At 42.4% G+C, this 19,064-nt stretch overlaps 1 protein-coding gene across 1 annotated transcript in view; it reads left to right on the forward strand.

The window, feature by feature from the left end:
* Positions 1 to 15,267, forward strand: part of LOC110528344 (receptor-type tyrosine-protein phosphatase gamma) — a 218,773-nt gene extending 203,506 nt beyond the window's left edge. Inside the window, exons 15-29 of the mRNA XM_036983922.2 lie at positions 2,258 to 2,349; positions 5,030 to 5,126; positions 5,218 to 5,300; positions 5,468 to 5,602; positions 5,900 to 6,034; positions 6,865 to 7,037; positions 7,267 to 7,402; positions 7,593 to 7,739; positions 7,961 to 8,054; positions 8,349 to 8,425; positions 8,833 to 8,961; positions 9,086 to 9,232; positions 11,502 to 11,644; positions 11,719 to 11,854; positions 12,095 to 15,267. Coding sequence (XP_036839817.2) covers positions 2,258 to 2,349; positions 5,030 to 5,126; positions 5,218 to 5,300; positions 5,468 to 5,602; positions 5,900 to 6,034; positions 6,865 to 7,037; positions 7,267 to 7,402; positions 7,593 to 7,739; positions 7,961 to 8,054; positions 8,349 to 8,425; positions 8,833 to 8,961; positions 9,086 to 9,232; positions 11,502 to 11,644; positions 11,719 to 11,854; positions 12,095 to 12,241 — 1,871 coding nt within the window. The 3' untranslated portion in view covers positions 12,242 to 15,267. The remainder of the gene's footprint in view (positions 1 to 2,257; positions 2,350 to 5,029; positions 5,127 to 5,217; positions 5,301 to 5,467; positions 5,603 to 5,899; positions 6,035 to 6,864; positions 7,038 to 7,266; positions 7,403 to 7,592; positions 7,740 to 7,960; positions 8,055 to 8,348; positions 8,426 to 8,832; positions 8,962 to 9,085; positions 9,233 to 11,501; positions 11,645 to 11,718; positions 11,855 to 12,094) is intronic.
* Positions 15,268 to 19,064: the final 3,797 nt, after the last annotated feature.

Below are 19,064 nucleotides of genomic sequence, written 5' to 3' on the forward strand. Positions count from 1 at the left end.
GCTCGCTATCTCACTGTCCCCCTTCCTCGCTTGCTATCTCCCTGTTCCGCTTCCTCGCTCGCACGCTCTGTCCCCCTTCCTCGCTCGCTATCTCCCTGTCCCCATTCCTCGCACGCACGCTCTGTCCCCCTTCCTCGCTCGCTATCTCCCTGTCCCCATTCCTCGCTCGCTATCTCCCTGTCCCCCTTCCTCGCGCGCACGCTCTGTCCCCTTTCCTCGCTCGCTATCTCACTGTCCCCCTTCCTCGCTCGCTATATCCCTGTCCCCCTTCCTCGCGCGCACGCTCTGTCCCCTTTCCTCGCTCGCTATCTCACTGTCCCCCTTCCTCGCTCGCTATATCCCTGTCCCCCTTCCTCGCGCGCACGCTCTGTCCCCTTTCCACGCTCGCTATCTCACTGTCCCCCTTCCTTGCTCACGCGCTCTGTCCCCCTTCCTCGCTCGCTATCTCCCTGTCCCCCTTCCTCGCGCGCACGCTCTGTCCCCTTTCCTCGCTCGCTATCTCACTGTCCCCCTTCCTTGCTCACGCGCTCTGTCCCCCACTCCCTCTCTTTTCTCCTCAATGTGGAGACAAACTGCTTCTTTTTGTACAGACAAGTTAATATACCATCTCAGAGAACAGAGTGTTGTGTTTATAGAACTGTGATTGTTGTACAGCGTCTGAAATGCTAAATCCATCCCCCCACTGGACTGTAATGTGAGGGGTTTAATGAGCAGGAAGAAAACGGAGAGAGGGGGTGCATGGAGCCAAAACTCTGACACAGCTGGTCTAGTATGTTTGCCTGCCTGCACATGAATGTCTTTGTTCCACCTTTCATCACATCCCTTCTCTCCTGAATAAAGGCTAAATGTGTGCACAGCTGCACAGTTCTAGCAAATCCAAATGTGCCCATAGTATTTTAATCAGCTCCATTGATTAGTGTATAAATGGAAGACGGTTGACAAATGGACACTCAAACAGTCCCCCAATCACCTTTAACCATTGAAGTGAGTCAGGGAGTGCCTGTCTGTCAGTGGACCCAGCTGGGAGTGTGTATTGGCTGTAATATCACACACCAGCATCAGCAGACAAACCCAGCAGCTGTTTCGTCTGTCCACACACACACACACACACACACACCCTTTGTCCTTATGGCTTTCTCTGTGTGACAGTAGCCTCCCCATCACCTCTCCTCCCTAATGGATAATTTGGGACTGATGTGGCTCATCTGACACAGATGCCACCCCCTCTAAACATCCATATTAGACAATTATGGCTCTTTGTCCGCCAGTGACTGGTCTAGCTGTGGTGTGATTCCCATCGCTCTGTGTGACATGGCTATTCAGTGTTCTTCTCAACATAAACGACAACAAGTCTAGATGTGTCCACACATTCATCCTTTTTATCTGTAAGAATCTCGGTCAAGCATTTCAGTGTGTGATGATGATGATGCGTGACATGTGTTATTCATATCTGTACTACTGGGGTAGTTAATTAGTCTCAGTGGGAGGCTGTGTGGGATGTGCTGATTTAGGATCAGTTTTGCCTTTTAGATCACATTGAATGAGATATAATGGACAGGGAGGACCTGATCCTAGAGCAGCACTCCTACTCTGAGACGTTTGGCCCCATATATGTTGTTCTCTGAAAGTGTCTGTTGGAGAGGCAGTGAACGCCTAGCAGATTGCTGGTTCATTTGTAATGCTGTGCCACACTAGAGTAGCGCAGTGGTACGTTGGAAATCTAAGGGATACAGGCTGAAGGGATATTAAAATACCTGCTCTTTCATTTGTCTGTCTGAAATATGGAAGCAGTTACAAACGGAGGGAGGTTCTAGACAGGATATTAATATTGTTATTTACACCTTCACAAAGAATTCACACCCCTGGACTTTTTCCACATTTTGATGTTATAGCCTGAATTTAAAATTGATCTAAATTTAGATTTTGTTTGTGTCAGTGTGTCACACGCTCGGTCACACACTCACTCAATTCAATTCCAGGCGCGTTATTGGCTTGGGAAACATATGTTAACATTGCCAAATAAAGTCACTCTCTCTCTGTCATTGTGAAGAAGTGTGATAGAAAGACACAAATGTGGATATAAGTGTGGTATGTCCACATTTGTGTCTTTCTAAGTGTGGTATGTCCACATTTGTGTCTTTCTAAGTGTGATATGTCCATATTTGTGTCTTTCTAAGTGTGGTATGTCCACATGTGTCTTTCTAAGTGTGGTATGTCCACATTTGTGTCTTTCTAAGTGTGGTATGTCTTCCTACAGATGACATGGATGCCATCCCTGTCAGGCAGTTCATCAAACACATCATGGAACTCTACTCCAACAACTTGCACGGGTTCTCTGAGGAGTTTGAGGTAGGAAGTAACACAATACATTTTGATCTCTCAGCCTTTCTCCGATTGTTGAGGGGGAGTGTGTGTCTGAGTCTATGATATTCAGGTTTATGTTTTCTGTGTGTGTAGTTGTGTACATTACTGCCTATGTCTGTGAGTGTGTAGGTGTGTACAGTACTGCCTATGTTTGTGGAAACACTATGACATGTGTACAGGGCATGTGCAGCATGTATACTGAAAAAATATATAAATACAACGATTTGACTGATTTACAGTTCATTTCAGGAAATCAGTCAATTAAAAGAAATCCATTAGGCCCTAATCTATAGATTTCACATGACTGGGCAGGAGCGCTGCATAGGCCCACCCACTGGGGAGCCAGGCCTAGCCAATCAGAATGAGTTCTTCCCCACAAAAGGGCTTTATTACAGACAGAAATACTCCTCAGTGTCATCAGCAGTCCGGGCGGCTGGTCGTGAAGGAGCCGGATATGGAGCTCCTGGGCTGGTGTGGTTACACGTGGTCTGCGGTTGTGAGGACGGTTGGACGTACTGCCAAATTCTCTAAAACGACATTGGAGGCAGTTTATGAGAGAGAAATTAACATGAAATTATCTGGCAACAGCTCTGGTGGACATTCCTGTAGTCAGCATGCCAATTACATGCTCCCTCAACTTGAGATATCTGTGGCATTGTGTTGTGTGACAAAACTGCACATTTTGGAGTGCCCTTTTTATTTTCCTCAGCACAAGGTGTACCTGTGTAATGATCATGCCGTTTAAACATCTTCTTGATACGCCACACCTCTCAGGTGGTTGGATTATCTTGGAAAAAGAGAAATCCTCACTAACAGGGATGTAAACAAATTTGTGCACAAAATCTGAGAGAAATAAGCTTTTCGTGCGTATGGAACATTTCTGGGATCTTTTATTTCACCTCATGAAACATGGGACCAACACTTTACGTGTTGCTTTTAATATTTTTGTTCAGTGTATTTATACTGAAAGAAGTGTGTGTTGTGGAGCAGATGGCTGAGTGTGAGGCAGGTTAATTAACAGTCTAGTTGCTGGTTGGCTGGACAGGAACACACTGTCTCTGTGATCAGGTGGAGGCTCAAAGCTAACACTTCTCCAGAGGGAACACACTGCACGCACTGCACACAGACACACAGACGCACACAGGTGGGTGCAGGTGAACCTACATTATTCATACTATGTCAATCAAACAGAGTACAGACATACAGCCGCAACACTAGGCTAATTGTCCCAGATGTATGGATTAGAGGTCGACTGATTAATCAGATTGGCCGATTAATTAGGGCCGATTTCAAGTTTTCATAACAATCACAGAAATCGGTATTTTTGGGCGCTGATTTGCCTATTTTTTTATTATTTTTTTAATACTAATTTAACCAGGCAAGTCAGTTAAGAACATTCTTATTTTCAATGACGGCCTAGGAACGGTGGGTTAACTGCCTTGTTCAGGGGCAGAACGACAGATTTTCACCTTGTCAGCTCGGGGGATCCAATCTTGCAACCTTACAGTTAACTAGTCCAACGCAATAACGACCTGCCTCTCTCTCGTTGCACTCCACAAGGAGACTGCCTGTTACGCGAATGCAGTAAGCCAAAAAACAATCAATCATAATCACTAGTTAACTACACATGGTTGATTATATTACTAGACATTATCTAGCGTGTCCTGCGTTGCATATAATCTGACTGAGCATACAAGCATACAAGTATCTAAGTATCTGACTGAGCGGTGGTAGGCAGAAGCAGGCGCGTAAACATTCATTCAAACAGCACTTTTGTGCGTTTTGCCAGCAGCTCTTCGTTGTGCGTCAAGCATTGCGCCGTTTATGACTTCAAGCCTATCAACTCCCGAGATGAGACTGGTGTAACCGAAGTGAAATGGCTGGCTAGTTAGTGCGCGCTAATAGCATTTCAAACGTCACTCGCTCTGAGCCTTGGGATGGTTGTTTCCCTTGCTCTGCATGGGTAACGCTGCTTCGATGGTGGCTGTTATCGTTGTGTTGCTGGTTCGAGCTCAGGGAGGAGCGAGGAGAGGGACGGAAGCTATACTGTTACACTGGCAATACTAAAGTGCCTATAAGAGCATACAATAGTCATAGGTTAATGAAATACAAATGGTATAGAGGGAAATAGTCCTATAAGTCCTATAATAACTACAACCTAAAACTTTTTACCTGGGAATATTGAAGACTCATGTTAAAAGGAACCACCAGCATATGTTCTCATGTTCTGAGCAAGGAACTGAAACGTTAGCTTTCTTACATAGCACATATTGCACTTTTACTTTCTTCTCCAACACTTTGTTTTTGCATTATGTAAACCAAATTGAACATGTTTCATTATTTACATGAGGCTAAATAGATTTTATTGATGTATTATATTAAGTTAAAATAAGTGTTCATTCAGTATTGTTGTAATTGTTATTATTACAAATAAATAAATAAATCGTCCGATTAATCGGTACGGCTTTTTGGTCCTCCAATAATCGGTATCGGCGTTGAAAAATCATAATCGGTCGACCTCTAGTATGGATACACACACAACTATACAAACCGTATGATAATAATATATTTCAAACATATCAGACCATTTGATATTAACTGATCAGACCATTTGCTGTTTGAAAAATAAATAGTTTTCTTCCCCTCTTGACCTCTCTCTCCCTAGGAGGTTCAGCGTTGTACGGTGGACCTTAAGATCACTGCAGAACATTCCAATCATCCTGACAACAAGCACAAAAACAGATACATCAACATCGTGGCCTGTAAGTCAACACTGACAGCCTGTTATATTCATGTGTGATGTTAAAAAGGCAATGCAGAATGAGACTAATATTCCTTTCATCTATCTCCCAGACGATCACAGTAGGGTGAAGTTACGACCCCTGGCTGGCAAGGATGCTAAACACAGTGACTACATGAACGCTAACTATGTAGATGTAGGTCAACCAACTGCTTTAGATGGATTTAGTTGCTATTCTAAGTGTTTTTATGTATGCTGTGTTCTCTGTCATTATATATGCTCTGGTACTCACCTTATGTGTACTGTACTTGCACTCTGTGTGAGTGTACTGCTGTCACTCAGCCCCTCGTCTCCTCTCAACAGGGTTACAACCATCCCAAGGCCTACATCGCCGCCCAGGGCCCTCTCAAGTCCACGTTTGAGGACTTCTGGAGGATGGTGTGGGAACAGAACACCGGTATCATCGTCATGATCACCAACCTGGTAGAGAAAGGAAGGGTAGGTGGTCTCTCTCTGACTGTTGGTGTTGCTGTTGTCTTTCACAATGAATGATATACAGCTAGCTTTTAAAGAGCGTATCATATTGTTGTTTGACAGGGAAGTTAAGATTAATACTGTTGTCTTTTTCAGAGAAGATTAGATTAATACTGTTGTCTTTCACAGAGAAGATTATATTAATACTGTTGTCTTTTTCAGAGAAGATTAGATTAATACTGTTGTCTTTTTCAGAGAAGATTAGATTAATACTGTTGTCTTTTTCAGAGAAGATTAGATTAATACTGTTGTCTTTCACAGAGAAAATGTGACCAATACTGGCCCACAGAGAGCAGTGAGGAGTATGGCAACATTGTGGTGACTCTAAAGAGTACTAAAGTTCACGCCTGTTACACACTGAGACAATTCCTCATACGGAACACCAAAGTCAAAAAGGTATGTCCCAGTGCTACAATACCCGTACAGTACGTCTACAGTACTACTGAGATGTTTGTCCATAGTGCTTGTGTTGGGGACACCTCCGCTTAGGGCTGCTTTCCCCAGACACACATTAAACCGAGTCCTGGATAAAATCACTAAGAATCATGTTCAATAGAAATCCTCCATTGAAATTGTTTTTGGACTAGGCCTAAGGAAATTGTTTTTGGACTAGGCCTAAGGAAATTGTTTTTGGACTAGGCCTAAGGAAATTGTTTTTGGACTAGGCCTAAGGAAATTGTTTTTGGACTAGGCCTAAGGAAATTGTTTTTGGACTAGGCCTTAAGAAATTGTTTTTGGACTAGGCCTAAGGAAATTGTTTTTGGACTAGGCCTAAGGAAATTGTTTTTGGACTAGGCCTAAGGAAATTGTTTTTGGACTAGGCCTAAGGAAATTGTTTTTGGACTAGGCCTAAGGAAATTGTTTTTGGACTAGGCCTAAGGAAATTGTTTTTGGACTAGGCCTAAGGAAATTGTTTTTGGACTAGGCCTTAAGAAATTGTTTTTGGACTAGGCCTAAGGAAATTGTTTTTGGACTAGGCCTAAAGAATTTGTTTTTGGACTAGGCCTAAGGAAATTGTTTTTGGACTAGGCCTAAGGAAATTTTTTTTGGACTAGGCCTAAAGAAATTGTTTTTGGACTAGGCCTAAGGAAATTGATTTTGGACTAGGCCTAAGGAAATTGGCCCTTTAGCCAGCAGGTCTTCCCTTGTGTGCCTTGTTCTTTCATATCTGCCAAGTGGACATACTCCTGCCAGTTCAATCTTAAATGTCATCCATGTTGTTTCAGGGTCAGAAGGGCAACCCGAAGGGGCGTCAGAACGAGCGGATGGTGATCCAATATCACTACACCCAGTGGCCTGACATGGGTGTTCCGGAATACACCCTACCTGTCCTCACCTTTATAGGGCGCTCCTCTGCAGCACGCGCACCTGGCATGGGCCCTGTCCTAGTGCACTGCAGGTACAATAGCTCTCTCGAAAAAATTATGTTCTCTAAACATGGATTCTGCCCATGTTTACTGCAGAGAGGGCGATGCTCTATCCTAGTGCACAAAATCATCTTCCTCATCATAAGAAGTAATCAGAAACACCACTACTTTTCATTGATGTCTCGTCTACGATCAGTAATACAGCTCCTTCTATGGGTCTCCTGTGGTAGTTAGTAGGTAACATGTGTTTTGGTTGTATAGTGCTGGAGTCGGGAGGACGGGTACGTACATCGTCCTCGACAGCATGCTGCAGCAGATCAAAGACAAAAGCACAGTCAACGTCTGGGGCTTTCTCAAACACATCCGCACACAACGCAACTACCTGGTCCAGACAGAGGTGTGTGTGTTTGTGTGTGTGACAAATGACACCTCCGATAAACCTACAAAGTTCATACAGCTACAGTAACTGCCGAAGAGAATGTCATCTCCTACACAATGTTACACTAGCTAGAGAGATCTTCTCCATAAGCTCAGTGGTTCTCTCCAGTCTAATTCCTCCTCCCTCTGCCCTTCCCCTTGGACTATAGGAGCAGTATGTGTTCATCCATGATGCCCTGATGGAGGCCATCCTGGGCAGTGAGACAGAGGTACCCGCCTGGCAGCTCCATGGTTACGTCAACAGCATCCTCACCCCCGGCCTGGGGGGCCGCACCCGCCTCGACAAGCAGTTCAGGGTATGATGAACCCCAGCCTCCTTTGGTGTAACATAATGTAGTTCGTACTGTATGTCTTTCAAACTATAAGGAATAGAGCCTTTTAGAGACTCCATAATTGAAGGACTACAGTGTACTGAACACTGTAATACATGTCACATACACGCATAATAAACATTAAACCCGTTCGTGGTGAGATTTTTCTATCTCACAGCACGGTCTTGCTACCTCTATCTCTCCAGCTGCTGACCCAGAGTAACGGCAGCTTCGTGGAGTGTTTCAGCGCCCAGAAAGACTGCAACAAGGAGAAGAACCGCAACTCCTCAGTAGTTCCATGTGAGGACAGTATTTCTATAGATACTATCCTAGGCTACATTATCAATTACTCTGTCAATTCTCCATCATCTACTGCACTGAGTGAGATAATGAGGTGTCATGCTTTGCCAGTTCACCCGAGACATTATAGACAGAGTTTGAGTTTATTTACCCAGCCATGTTATTATGCCATAGGGAAAGTGCTTTAGTTGCCACAGCAAAAATTACTGTATGTTCATTATTATCTAGTACTGTATCATGGCACCCTAACGCCATGGGTGTGATTGAATGCATGTATTTTTTCTCCCGCTCTAGCGGAACGAGCTCGCGTAGGACTGGCCCCTCTCCCTGGAATGAAAGGCACAGACTATATCAATGCCTCCTACATAATGGTATGATACTGCTATACCGCACACACCACACAATGCTCACCACACACACTATGTCTAATGATATCTTCTGTTCCCTTGATGATTATAATTACTCTGCATTTCAAACTGTTATTGTGTGAAGCCTCTTACTGAATAATAGTCAATTATTTATTATAAGGAATAATTAATACTGAGAAATTGAGACAAGTGCCTGTACACAGTACTCATCACATTCCGACCGTAACTTTTTAAAACTCATTTAGATCAAATGTAAAACCTAACGGACACAATAGACACAAAACCCAACAGACACCTTCTGATGTTTAGACAACATAAAAGTAATTGGGTAATCATGTTATAGAAGATTTTCTGAGTTGTTGACTATGTATGAGTGCTTACATATTGATCTTCAACCATGGGCCACGCAGGGTTACTACAGGAGTAATGAGTTCATCATCACCCAGCATCCTTTACCCCACACCACCACAGACTTCTGGAGAATGATCTGGGACCACAATGCCCAAGTCATCGTCATGCTTGCAGACAACCATGGTTTGGTGAGTAGCGTAGCTGGCCAGAAGGTTACAACATTTAGTCAAGTAGCGCTCTACTGTTCTCGCCTGGTTACACACACATACATTACACACATCTAACCTGTATGTCTGCTGTATGTGTATTTAGGCTGAGGATGAGTTTGTGTACTGGCCGAGCAGAGAGGAGGCAATGAACTGCCTAGCTTTCACCGTCACCCTGATCAGCAAGGACAGACTGTGTCTCTCCAACGAAGAACAGATCATCATCCACGACTTCATCTTGGAGGCCACGCAGGTACAGTAACCCTTCAGCTTTGACCTTTCACAAGGAAACTCTCACCTGTGTGAGTGTATAAAACCCTCTCAGACCCTGTCATACTGTAACGGGATTCTTCTGGTGAAGGAGAGGCGGACCAAAATGCAGCGTGGTTATAATTCAAGGTTCTTTAATAAAGAAACTATACATGAATAAACTACAAAAACAAGAACCGTGAAAACCCAAAACAGTCCCGTGTGGTACAAATACTGACACAGGAGACAACCACCCACAAAACCCAACACAAACCAGGCTACCTAAATATGGTTCCCAATCAGAGACAATGGCTAACACCTGCCTCTGATTGAGAACCATATCAGGCCAAACATAGAAATAGACAAACTAGACACACAACATAGAATGCCCCCTCAGATCACACCCTGACCAAACAAAACATACAAACATACAAAGCAAACTATGGTCAGGGTGTGACACATACAGTGGGGCAAAAAGGTATTTAGTCAGCCACCAATTGTCAGCCACTTAAAAAGATGAGAGAGGCCTGTAATTTTCATCATAGGTACACTTCAACTATGACGGACAAAATGAGAAAAAACAATCCAGAAAATCACATTGTAGGATTTTTAATGAATTTATTTGCAAATTATGGTGGAAAATATGTATTAGGTCACCTACAAACAAGCAAGATTTCTGTCTCTCACAGACCTGTAACTTCTTCTTTAAGAGGCTCCTCTGTCCTCCACTCGTTACCTGTATTAATGGCACCTGTTTAAACTTGTTATCAGTATAAAAGACACCTGTCCATAACCTCAAACAGTCACACTCCAAACTCCACTATGGCCAAGACCAAAGAGCTGTCAAAGGACACCAGAAACAAAATTGTAGACCTGCACCAGGCTGGGAAGACTGAATCTGCAATAGGTAAGCAGCTTGGTTTGAAGAAATCAACTGTGGGAGCAATTATTAGGAAATGGAAGACATACAAGACCACTGATAATCTCCCTCGATCTGGGGCTCCACGCAAGATCTCACCCCGTGGGGTCAAAATGATCACAAGAACAGTGAGCAAAAATCCCAGAACCACACGGGGGGACCTAGTGAATGACCAGCAGAGAGCTGGGACCAAAGTAACAAAGCCTACCATCAGTAACACACTACGCCGCCAGGGACTCAAATCCTGCAGTGCCAGACGTGTCCCCCTGCTTAAGCAGTACATGTCCAGGACCGTCTGAAGTTTGCTAGAGAGCATTTGGATGATCCAGAAGAAGATTGGGACAATGTCATATGGTCAGATGAAACCAAAATATAACTTTTTGGTAAAAACTCAACTCGTCGTGTTTGGAGGACAAAGAATGCTGAGTTGCATCCAAAGAACACCATACCTACTGTGAAGCATGGGGGTGGAAACATCATGCTTTGGAGCTGTTTTTCTGCAAAGGGACCAGGACGACTGATCCGTGTAAAGTAAAGAATGAATGGGGCCATGTATCGTGAGATTTTGAGTGAAAACCTCCTTCCATCAGCAAGGGCATTGAAGATTAAACGTGGCTGGGTCTTTCAGCATGACAATGATCCCAAACACACCGCCCGGGCAACGAAGGAGTGGCTTCGTAAGAAGCATTTCAAGGTCCTGGAGTGGCCTAGCCAGTCTCCAGATCTCAACCCCATAGAAAATCTTTGGAGGGAGTTGAAAGTCCGTGTTGCCCAGCAACAGCCCCAAAACATCACTGCTCTAGAGGAGATCTGCATGGAGGAATGGGCCAAAATACCAGCAACAGTGTGTGAAGACTTACAGAAAACGTTTTACCTCTGTCATCGCCAACAAAGGGTATATAACAAAGTATTGAAATAAACTTTTGTTATTGACCAAATACTTATTTTCCACCATAATTTGCAAATAAATTCATTAAAAATCCTACAATGTGATTTTCTGGATTTGTTTTCCTCATTTTGTCTGTCATAGTTGAAGTGTACCTATGATGAAAATTACTGGCCTCTCTCATCTTTTTAAGTGGGAGAACTTGCACAATTGGTGGCTGACTAAATACTTTTTCGCCCCACTGTACCTGTACGCAGATGGCAGGGCCATGTGTGTCCCAGAGTGATCCTTCAAGCTATATATGAAAGGTAGTATTTGAATACATTTAGAAGTTAATTATTCCCATTAATACAAACTAAGTGTCATCAGATGGGCTTTAGCTAAAGCTATAGTGCTGGCCTGAGGTAGTGGTACTGTATATTCAGTGTCCTAGCTGTCTGTCTTGTCTAATATCTCTCCCTCTAACAGGATGACTATGTCCTGGAGGTGAGACATTTCCAGTGCCCTAAATGGCCCAACCCCGATGCCCCTCTCAGCGGTACCTTTGAGCTCATCAACGTCATCAAAGAGGAGGCTATGACCCGAGACGGACCCACCATTATACACGATGAGTAAGTGTGTGTGTCGGCATGCATGTATTGGTATATCAGGAGTGTGTTAACATGTCCCTCCATGTCCCTGGTAGATTTGGGGCAGTGTCTGCAGGGACTCTGTGTGCCCTCACCACCTTGTCTCAGCAGTTGGAGAGTGAAGGGGCTGTGGATGTCTATCAGGTGGCTAAGATGATCAACCTCATGAGGCCGGGAGTCTTCACAGACATAGTGAGTTCACCCATGACCCAGCCAGGAGGATTGGTGCTGTCAGGCTTCAATAATCGCTAATAAGCAATAACTTTTTTAAATTAAGCAAAATCTCCAATCGGTCATAGGAATAGATATCACTTGGTGGTTGTCATTGCTCATTCTGACATGTCAACAATCTTAGAATAGACCTAGAAGTATCATTTAAAGTTGTAACATTTGTCTCTCTGTCTTCCTCTCTCCCTGTGCGTCTGTCTCCAGGAGCAGTACCAGTACCTGTACAAGGCCATGCTGAGCCTGGTGAGCAGCAGAGACAGTGGGATCAGCCCCATCTACATGGACACTAATGGAGTGGTGGTCATCATTGACCAATCAGATCCTGCTGAGAGCATGGAGTCGCTGGTCTGACTGGTCTCTGATATGACTGGTCTGACTGGTTACTGGTCTGACTGACCACACCATCATCCGAAGGCACTTAATTTGTACAACTCTGAGGAACAAAGAGAACTTTGGCGGACTTTCCTTGAGGCCTTTTTAGCCAGAAATATTGGTTAAATGAATAACCTGATTACCTTTTTTACACTGATATAAACTTTTTTGATATTTATTTTTTTCTTCATAATTGTTGGTCTTAATTGTTATCCTGCTGAGAGTTGTTAACTGTTACATTGTTTCACGTGAGGAAAAAGAAAGCGTCTCTGTCCAGTTTACACGACACTGTCGGTGTTACTGCCTAAAACCCCGTTAGATAATACAGTACCATTAACGAGACCCTGGCTCCACTGTACTCTACACTCATTGGATCTCTTTGGATTGTGGCAAAGAACAGACTTTAGCTTCAATGAATGAAGAATGAGGACCAAGGACAACCCTGAAGGTCAACATGATCCAGTCCAATAGATTTCTCAATACAGATTATCAGAGTTCAGTGTATGACAGTACAGCTCACTTAACAAGCATTGCAACACTATCATCTGGTCAACTCTTCGGTGAGACTTTATTGTCATAGCCGTCTGTAGATGCTCTACAGATTTACCCGTAAGATTTAAACTCTACTAGCCCTAACCCTAATCCTAAATCCTAAATTTAACCCTTACCCTAAACCTTATTCTATACCTGACTCTGACCGTAACCTTAGCAAGCAGTTGCTTATCAACAGATTGTTTGTTGATGGTATGCCCATCTGTAGTCCATCTGTAGATGCTCTATCAGGACTATCCAAATAAAGTATACCCAACGCTCCTTATTCAGTAAAAACCCACCTCATCCCAGGAGCATTTATAATCTGTAGATTATACATACTATTCCTTTATTACCCAAATATCTCCATTCTATTTGTAAATTGTACCCATTACTTAGATTTTTTTAAAGTGGTATTACAACAACTACTGTGAACATTCATTGCTTTATATTATGATTTCTATTGTTTTGTAATCCATATGACTATATACTTGATCATATAAAGCAGCTGGTTTTGTATACTCTGTCATTTCTCCTCTCGCCTTGTGTGGATTGGTGCTTGGACACACTGAGACCCATATTGTCAATTTTGTTTTAATAAATGATACTAGTTAGTTTCTAAACCCAGGTCTACATGTGACTCGTCTGGCATCAATTGTTCCATTACAACGGAGTTTACGTCATATTAAACATGGCTTTCATTTTACCATATGAATGGAGTTCTTGGTCTAAACATAATCTGGAGGGTGAAGTGTTTTACTGTCATTATAACCAAAGACATGGTTGAAAATTGCAACAAAGTTGTTTGCCCAAAATGTAAACAAGTGTCACATGAAGCTTTTATCCTAAAAAACAGTCCAATGTGTCAGTCCATACTGTTCCATGTTGTTTTACCTGGGCTAAAATAGGTTGTTTTTATCTAACGCCTACACCAAACCACAATATCTACTTTACCCATCTATACTGTATCCTGTAGCTGTACCCTGTACTGATACATACATCTACTTTACCCATCTATACTGTATCCTGTAGCTGTACCCTGTACTGATACATACATCTACTTTACCCATCTATACTGTATCCTGTAGCTGTACCCTGTACTGATACATACATGCTGTATTTTCCTATTTGTTCCTATGTTTTGCTCTTCTCTCTCAACGAGTATCTTGTTAAATGAAGTCACAACTCTCCAACATTTGAAGAAAAGTCCTGACTTACTATGGCTGCATTTACACAGGCCGCCTAACTCTTTTGACCAATCCTAGATTTTTTTTTACATCAGATCTTTTTCAGATCTGATTGGTCGAAAGACCAATTAGTGAAAAAAATATCAGAATAGCACTGCCTGTGTAAACACAGCCTACATGCTCATTTGTCACGAAATGGTTATTGGCAGCAAAAAAATGTTTTTGCCTGTAACTATTATTCTTATTATTATTAACTTTATGCTTTATACATATTTCATTTATAACATTAGTGTAATTTGCTATTTCAAGGTCATGTACATATTTACTTCAAGGACCAATCTTCTTGGAAGTTATAATCTATGCTGTGTGATCATCATAGACCTTTATATTTTCATATTAAGCTTTTTTCTTTAACATTATCCTACTCTCACTCATTGCATTTGTGGAGAGTATGTAGGAATTAAGGGCTCTATTCAATCTGTGTCGCAGAAGTTCAGCGTTACAACTTGATAGAAATTTAAAGGCAATGTCCCTGCGTTAGCGGAGACTGCATTCACGTAAACACTGCATTTCGGAAATTACCTTTACATTTCTATAACGCAATCTGTAACCCTTCAGCGAATAGAGCCCCAAGGCTCCAAATAAACAAGTAGACCGACATCACATTCCAGCACAAGTCCATTACTGCATCTAAAATAGCACCCTATTCTCTATATAGCGCCATACTTTTGGGCTCCTGAGTGGCGCAGCATTCTAAGGCACTGCATCTCAGTGCTAGAGGCGTCACTACAGACTCTGGTTCGATTCCAGGCTGTATCACAACCGGCCGTGATTGGGAGTCCCATAGGGGTTTTGTTCTTAGCTGACTTGCCTAGTTCAATAGAGGTTAAATAAAATAAAATACTTTTGGTGAAAAAGAGTGCACTATATAGGGAATAAGGTACCATGATAATTTTTTTGTTCTGTCTGGGTAAAGAATGTTATTACTCCCCTTTTGAATATCAGACCAATTTGTGCTATGGATGGAAAACATACAGGGAGTCACTGAGTAAAGTTTGCTGCCTCAATCCATCTAAGCAAGTTCAGCATTCATTCTATTTTGTAAACTTGAAGATAAAGAAATGTTTTTTCCATTTATTATATTCTGTCATTGTATGATTGTACCATGGTGTTGCATTACTATGGTACTGTTATATGATATCATGTTATTGAAGTTTAATAGTGCTATTTAATACGTAAATTGTATTGCTATACATTAAATAAAGTATTGGTTTTGATGTACTTCAACCTGGTGTTGTGTATTTGTCAGATTGACCAAAGTATAAGGCAAGGTTTGATTTGGGTTGTGTCACGTTCTGACCATAGTTCTTTTGTGTTTTCTTTCTTTTAGTTTTGGTCAGGACGTGAGCTGAGTGTGCATTCTATGTTGTATGTCTAGTTTGTCTATTTCTATGTTTGGCCTGCTATGGTTCTCAATCAGAGGCCAGGTGTTAGTCATTGTCTCTGATTGGGAACCATATTTAAGTAGCCTGTTTTGTGGGTGGTTGTCTTCTGTCTTTGTGTCTAAGCACCAGATAGGACTGTTTTGGTTTTTTCACATTTGTTGTTTTGTATTTTGTAGTGTTTCACGTTTGTTGTCCTAATTAAAAATGTTGAACACCAACCATGCTGCATTTTGGTCCTCCTCTCCTTCAACGGAAGAAAACCGTTACAGGTTGTACTATTATCAAATACAATTTTAATTGTATTTAAATACTTTTGAAGTCGGAAGTATACATACACCTTAGCCAACTACATTTCAACTCAGTTTTTCACAATTCCTGACATTCAATCCCAGTAAAAATTCCCTGTTTTAGGTCAGTTAGGATCACCACTTTATTTTAATGTGAGATGTCAGAATAACAGTAGAGATAATGATTTATTTCAGCTTTTATTTCTTTCATCACATTCCCAGTGGGTCAGAAGTTTACATACACTCAATTAGTATTTGGTAGCATTGCCTTTAAATTGTTTAACTTGGGTCAAACGTTTCGGGTAGCCTTCCACAAGCTTCCCACAATAAGTTGGGTGAATTTTGGCCCATTCCTCCTGACAAAGCTGGTGTAACTGAGTCGGGTTTGTAGGCCTCCTTGCTCACACACACTTTTTCAGTTCTGCCCACAAAATTTTCTATTAGGATTGAGGTCAGGGCTTTGTGATGGCCACTCCAATACCTTGACTTTGTTGTCCTTAAGCCATTTTGCCACAACTTTGGAAGTAAGCTTGGGTTATTTTCCATTTGGAAGACACATTTGTGACCAAGCTTTTACTTCCTGACTGATGTTTTGAGATGTTGCTTCAATATATCCACAATTTTCCTTTCATCATGATGCCATCTATTTTGTGAAGTGCACCAGTCCCTCCTGCAGCAAAGCACACCCACAACATGATGCTGCCACCCCCGTGCTTCACGGTTGGGATGGTGTTCTTCGGCTTGCCTTTTTCCTCCAAACAAATTGATGGTCATTATGGCCAAACAGTTCTATTTTTGTTTCATCAGACCAGAGGACATTTCTCCAAAAAGTACGATCTTTGTCCCCAAACCGTAGTCTGGCTTTTTTATGGCAGTTTTGGAGCAGTGTTGATATAGGACTTGTTTTACTGTGTCTATAGATACTTTTGTACCTGTTTCTTCCAGCATCTTCGCAAGGTCCTTTTCTGTTCTGGGATTGATTTGCACTTTTCGCACCAAAGTACGTTCATCTCTAGGAGACAGAACACGTCTCTGTGTTAGCCCTAGTAAAGCCAGTGACTCAGCCCCTGTAATAGTGTTAGAGGCAGAGAATCACAGTTGAAAGAGGGGAACCGGCCAGGCAGAGACAGCAAGGGTGGTTCGTTGCTCCAGAGCCTTTCAGTTCACCTTCACACTCCTGGGCCAGACTACACTCAATCATATGACCCACTGAAGAGATGAGTCTTCAGTAAAGACTTAAAGGATGAGACCGAGTCTGCGTCTCTCACATGGGTAGACAGACCATTCAATAAAAATGGAGCTCTATAGGAGAACGCCCTGCCTCCAGCTGTTTGCTTACAAATTTTAGAGACAATTAGGAGGCCTGCGTCTTGTGACCGTAGCGTACGTGTAGGTATGTACGGCAGGACCAAATCAGAGATAGGTAGGAGCAAGCCCATGTAATGCTTTGTAGGTTAGCAGTAAAACCTTGAAATCAGCCCTTGCCTTGACAGGAAGCCAGTGTAGGGAGGCTAGCACTGGAGTAATATGGTGGTTCTAGTCAGGATTCTAGCAGCTGTATTTAGCGCTAACTGAAGTTTATTTAGTGCTTTATCCGGGTAGCAGGAAGGTAGAGCATTGCAGTAGTCTAACCTAGAAGTGACAAAAGTATGGATTAATTTTTCTGCATCATTTTTGGACAGAATGTTTCTGATTTTTGCAATGTTACGTAGCTGGAAAAAAGCTGTCCTTGAAACAGTCTTGATATGTTCTTCAAAAGAGAGATCAGGGTCCAGAGTAATGCCGAGGTCCTTCACAGTTTTATTTGAGACGACTGTACAACCATTAAGATTGATTGTCAGATTCAACAGAAGATCTCTTTGTTTCTTGGGACCTAGAACAAGCATCTCTGTTTTGTCCGAGTTTAAAAGTAGAAAGTTTGCAGCCATCCACTTCCTTATGTCTGAAGCACATGCTTCTAGCGAGGGCAATTTTGGGGCTTCACCATGTTTAATTGAAATTTACAGCTGTGTGTCATCTGCATAGCAGTGAAAGTTAACATTATGTTTTCGAATGACATCCCCAAGAGGTAAAATATATAGTGAAAACAATAGTGGTCCTAAAACGGAACCTTGAGGAACACCGAAATTTACAGTTCATTTGTCAGAGGACAAACCATTCACAGAGACAAACTGATATCTTTCCGACAGATAAGATCTAAACCAGGCCGTAACTTGTCCGTGTAGACCAATTTGAGTTTTCAATCTCTCCAAAAGAATGTGGTGATCGATGGTATCAAAAGCAGCACTAAGGTCTAGGTGCACGAGGACAGATGCAGAGCCTGAAAGGGGGTGGAGACAAGCACAAAGACAGGTGAAACAGATCAGGGCGTGACAGGTAGTGGTAAAGTGACTAGGCAACAGGAAAGATAGGCAGTTGTTCAAAACAACTTGGAACTCGGAAATCTCAGACTTGCTCCTACTGGGAAAAATCTATTTGAAAGGTCATCTAGCTGAACTTTCCGACCTGAAAATCACTGACGTCATGATTTGACCTCGTATTTTTCAGAGTTCCCAGTTGTTTTGAACGTGGCAAGTAACAGCAGCGTATGTGATGAGTGTGGAAGTGTGTGTGTGTGTTTGTGCGAATGTGTGCCTGTGTGTACGTGTTATGTGTGAGTGAGTGTGTTGGAGTGTCAGTGTATGTATGTGTGAATAGTTGGGTAGTGAGTCCAGTGTGTACAGTGGTGTTTATTCTTGGATGCCAAGGGAAGCCAGACATCCACCAAAACTTTTCCAAGTAAAAAACATATAAAATAGTTAATTTCTTCTCTTTGTGTTTCATAAATTTCCTTCAATGGGCAAGAGGATACTGAATGTATCTCACCGTAGAAAGCATCCGACCAAACAAAACTGTCTGACTCAGTATGTGTAGGATATCTATCTGCCGCCTATAGCATTGAATGCAAGGGAAGCAAGTGAGCATTTGGCCTCCCTTGATATTTTTTTTTTAATAATAGCCAATCAGTGTTGGGCTAAACTGAGTGAGCTCAGCTGTGAATGGTCGTGGCGCACCAAAAAAAGTATCAAGGGAAGCCAGTTTGGATTTGACTTCAAGCCAATCACATCACAAGCTAGCCAAATGGCATTATTGACAGAATTTTGTTTTTTCATTGTTGAATCTCGTTGTGTTGTTGTCCTCCGGTGTCTAGCTAGCTAGCTAAAATCAGCCCTTACCTAAATTAGACATGGGATGGAGATAGGGATTTGGACCTGTGGTTTTACTTAATTTTCCATACCAGCCAATGATTATAACGGTGATTCTGATCCAACCATAAAAGTCATACATTGTGCCCCTGGCCCGAGAGGATGGA

Source organism: Oncorhynchus mykiss, chromosome 7 (assembly GCF_057628025.1).
Source record: "Oncorhynchus mykiss isolate SJ-2025 chromosome 7, ASM5762802v1, whole genome shotgun sequence".
Taxonomy (NCBI): Eukaryota; Metazoa; Chordata; class Actinopteri; order Salmoniformes; family Salmonidae; genus Oncorhynchus; species Oncorhynchus mykiss.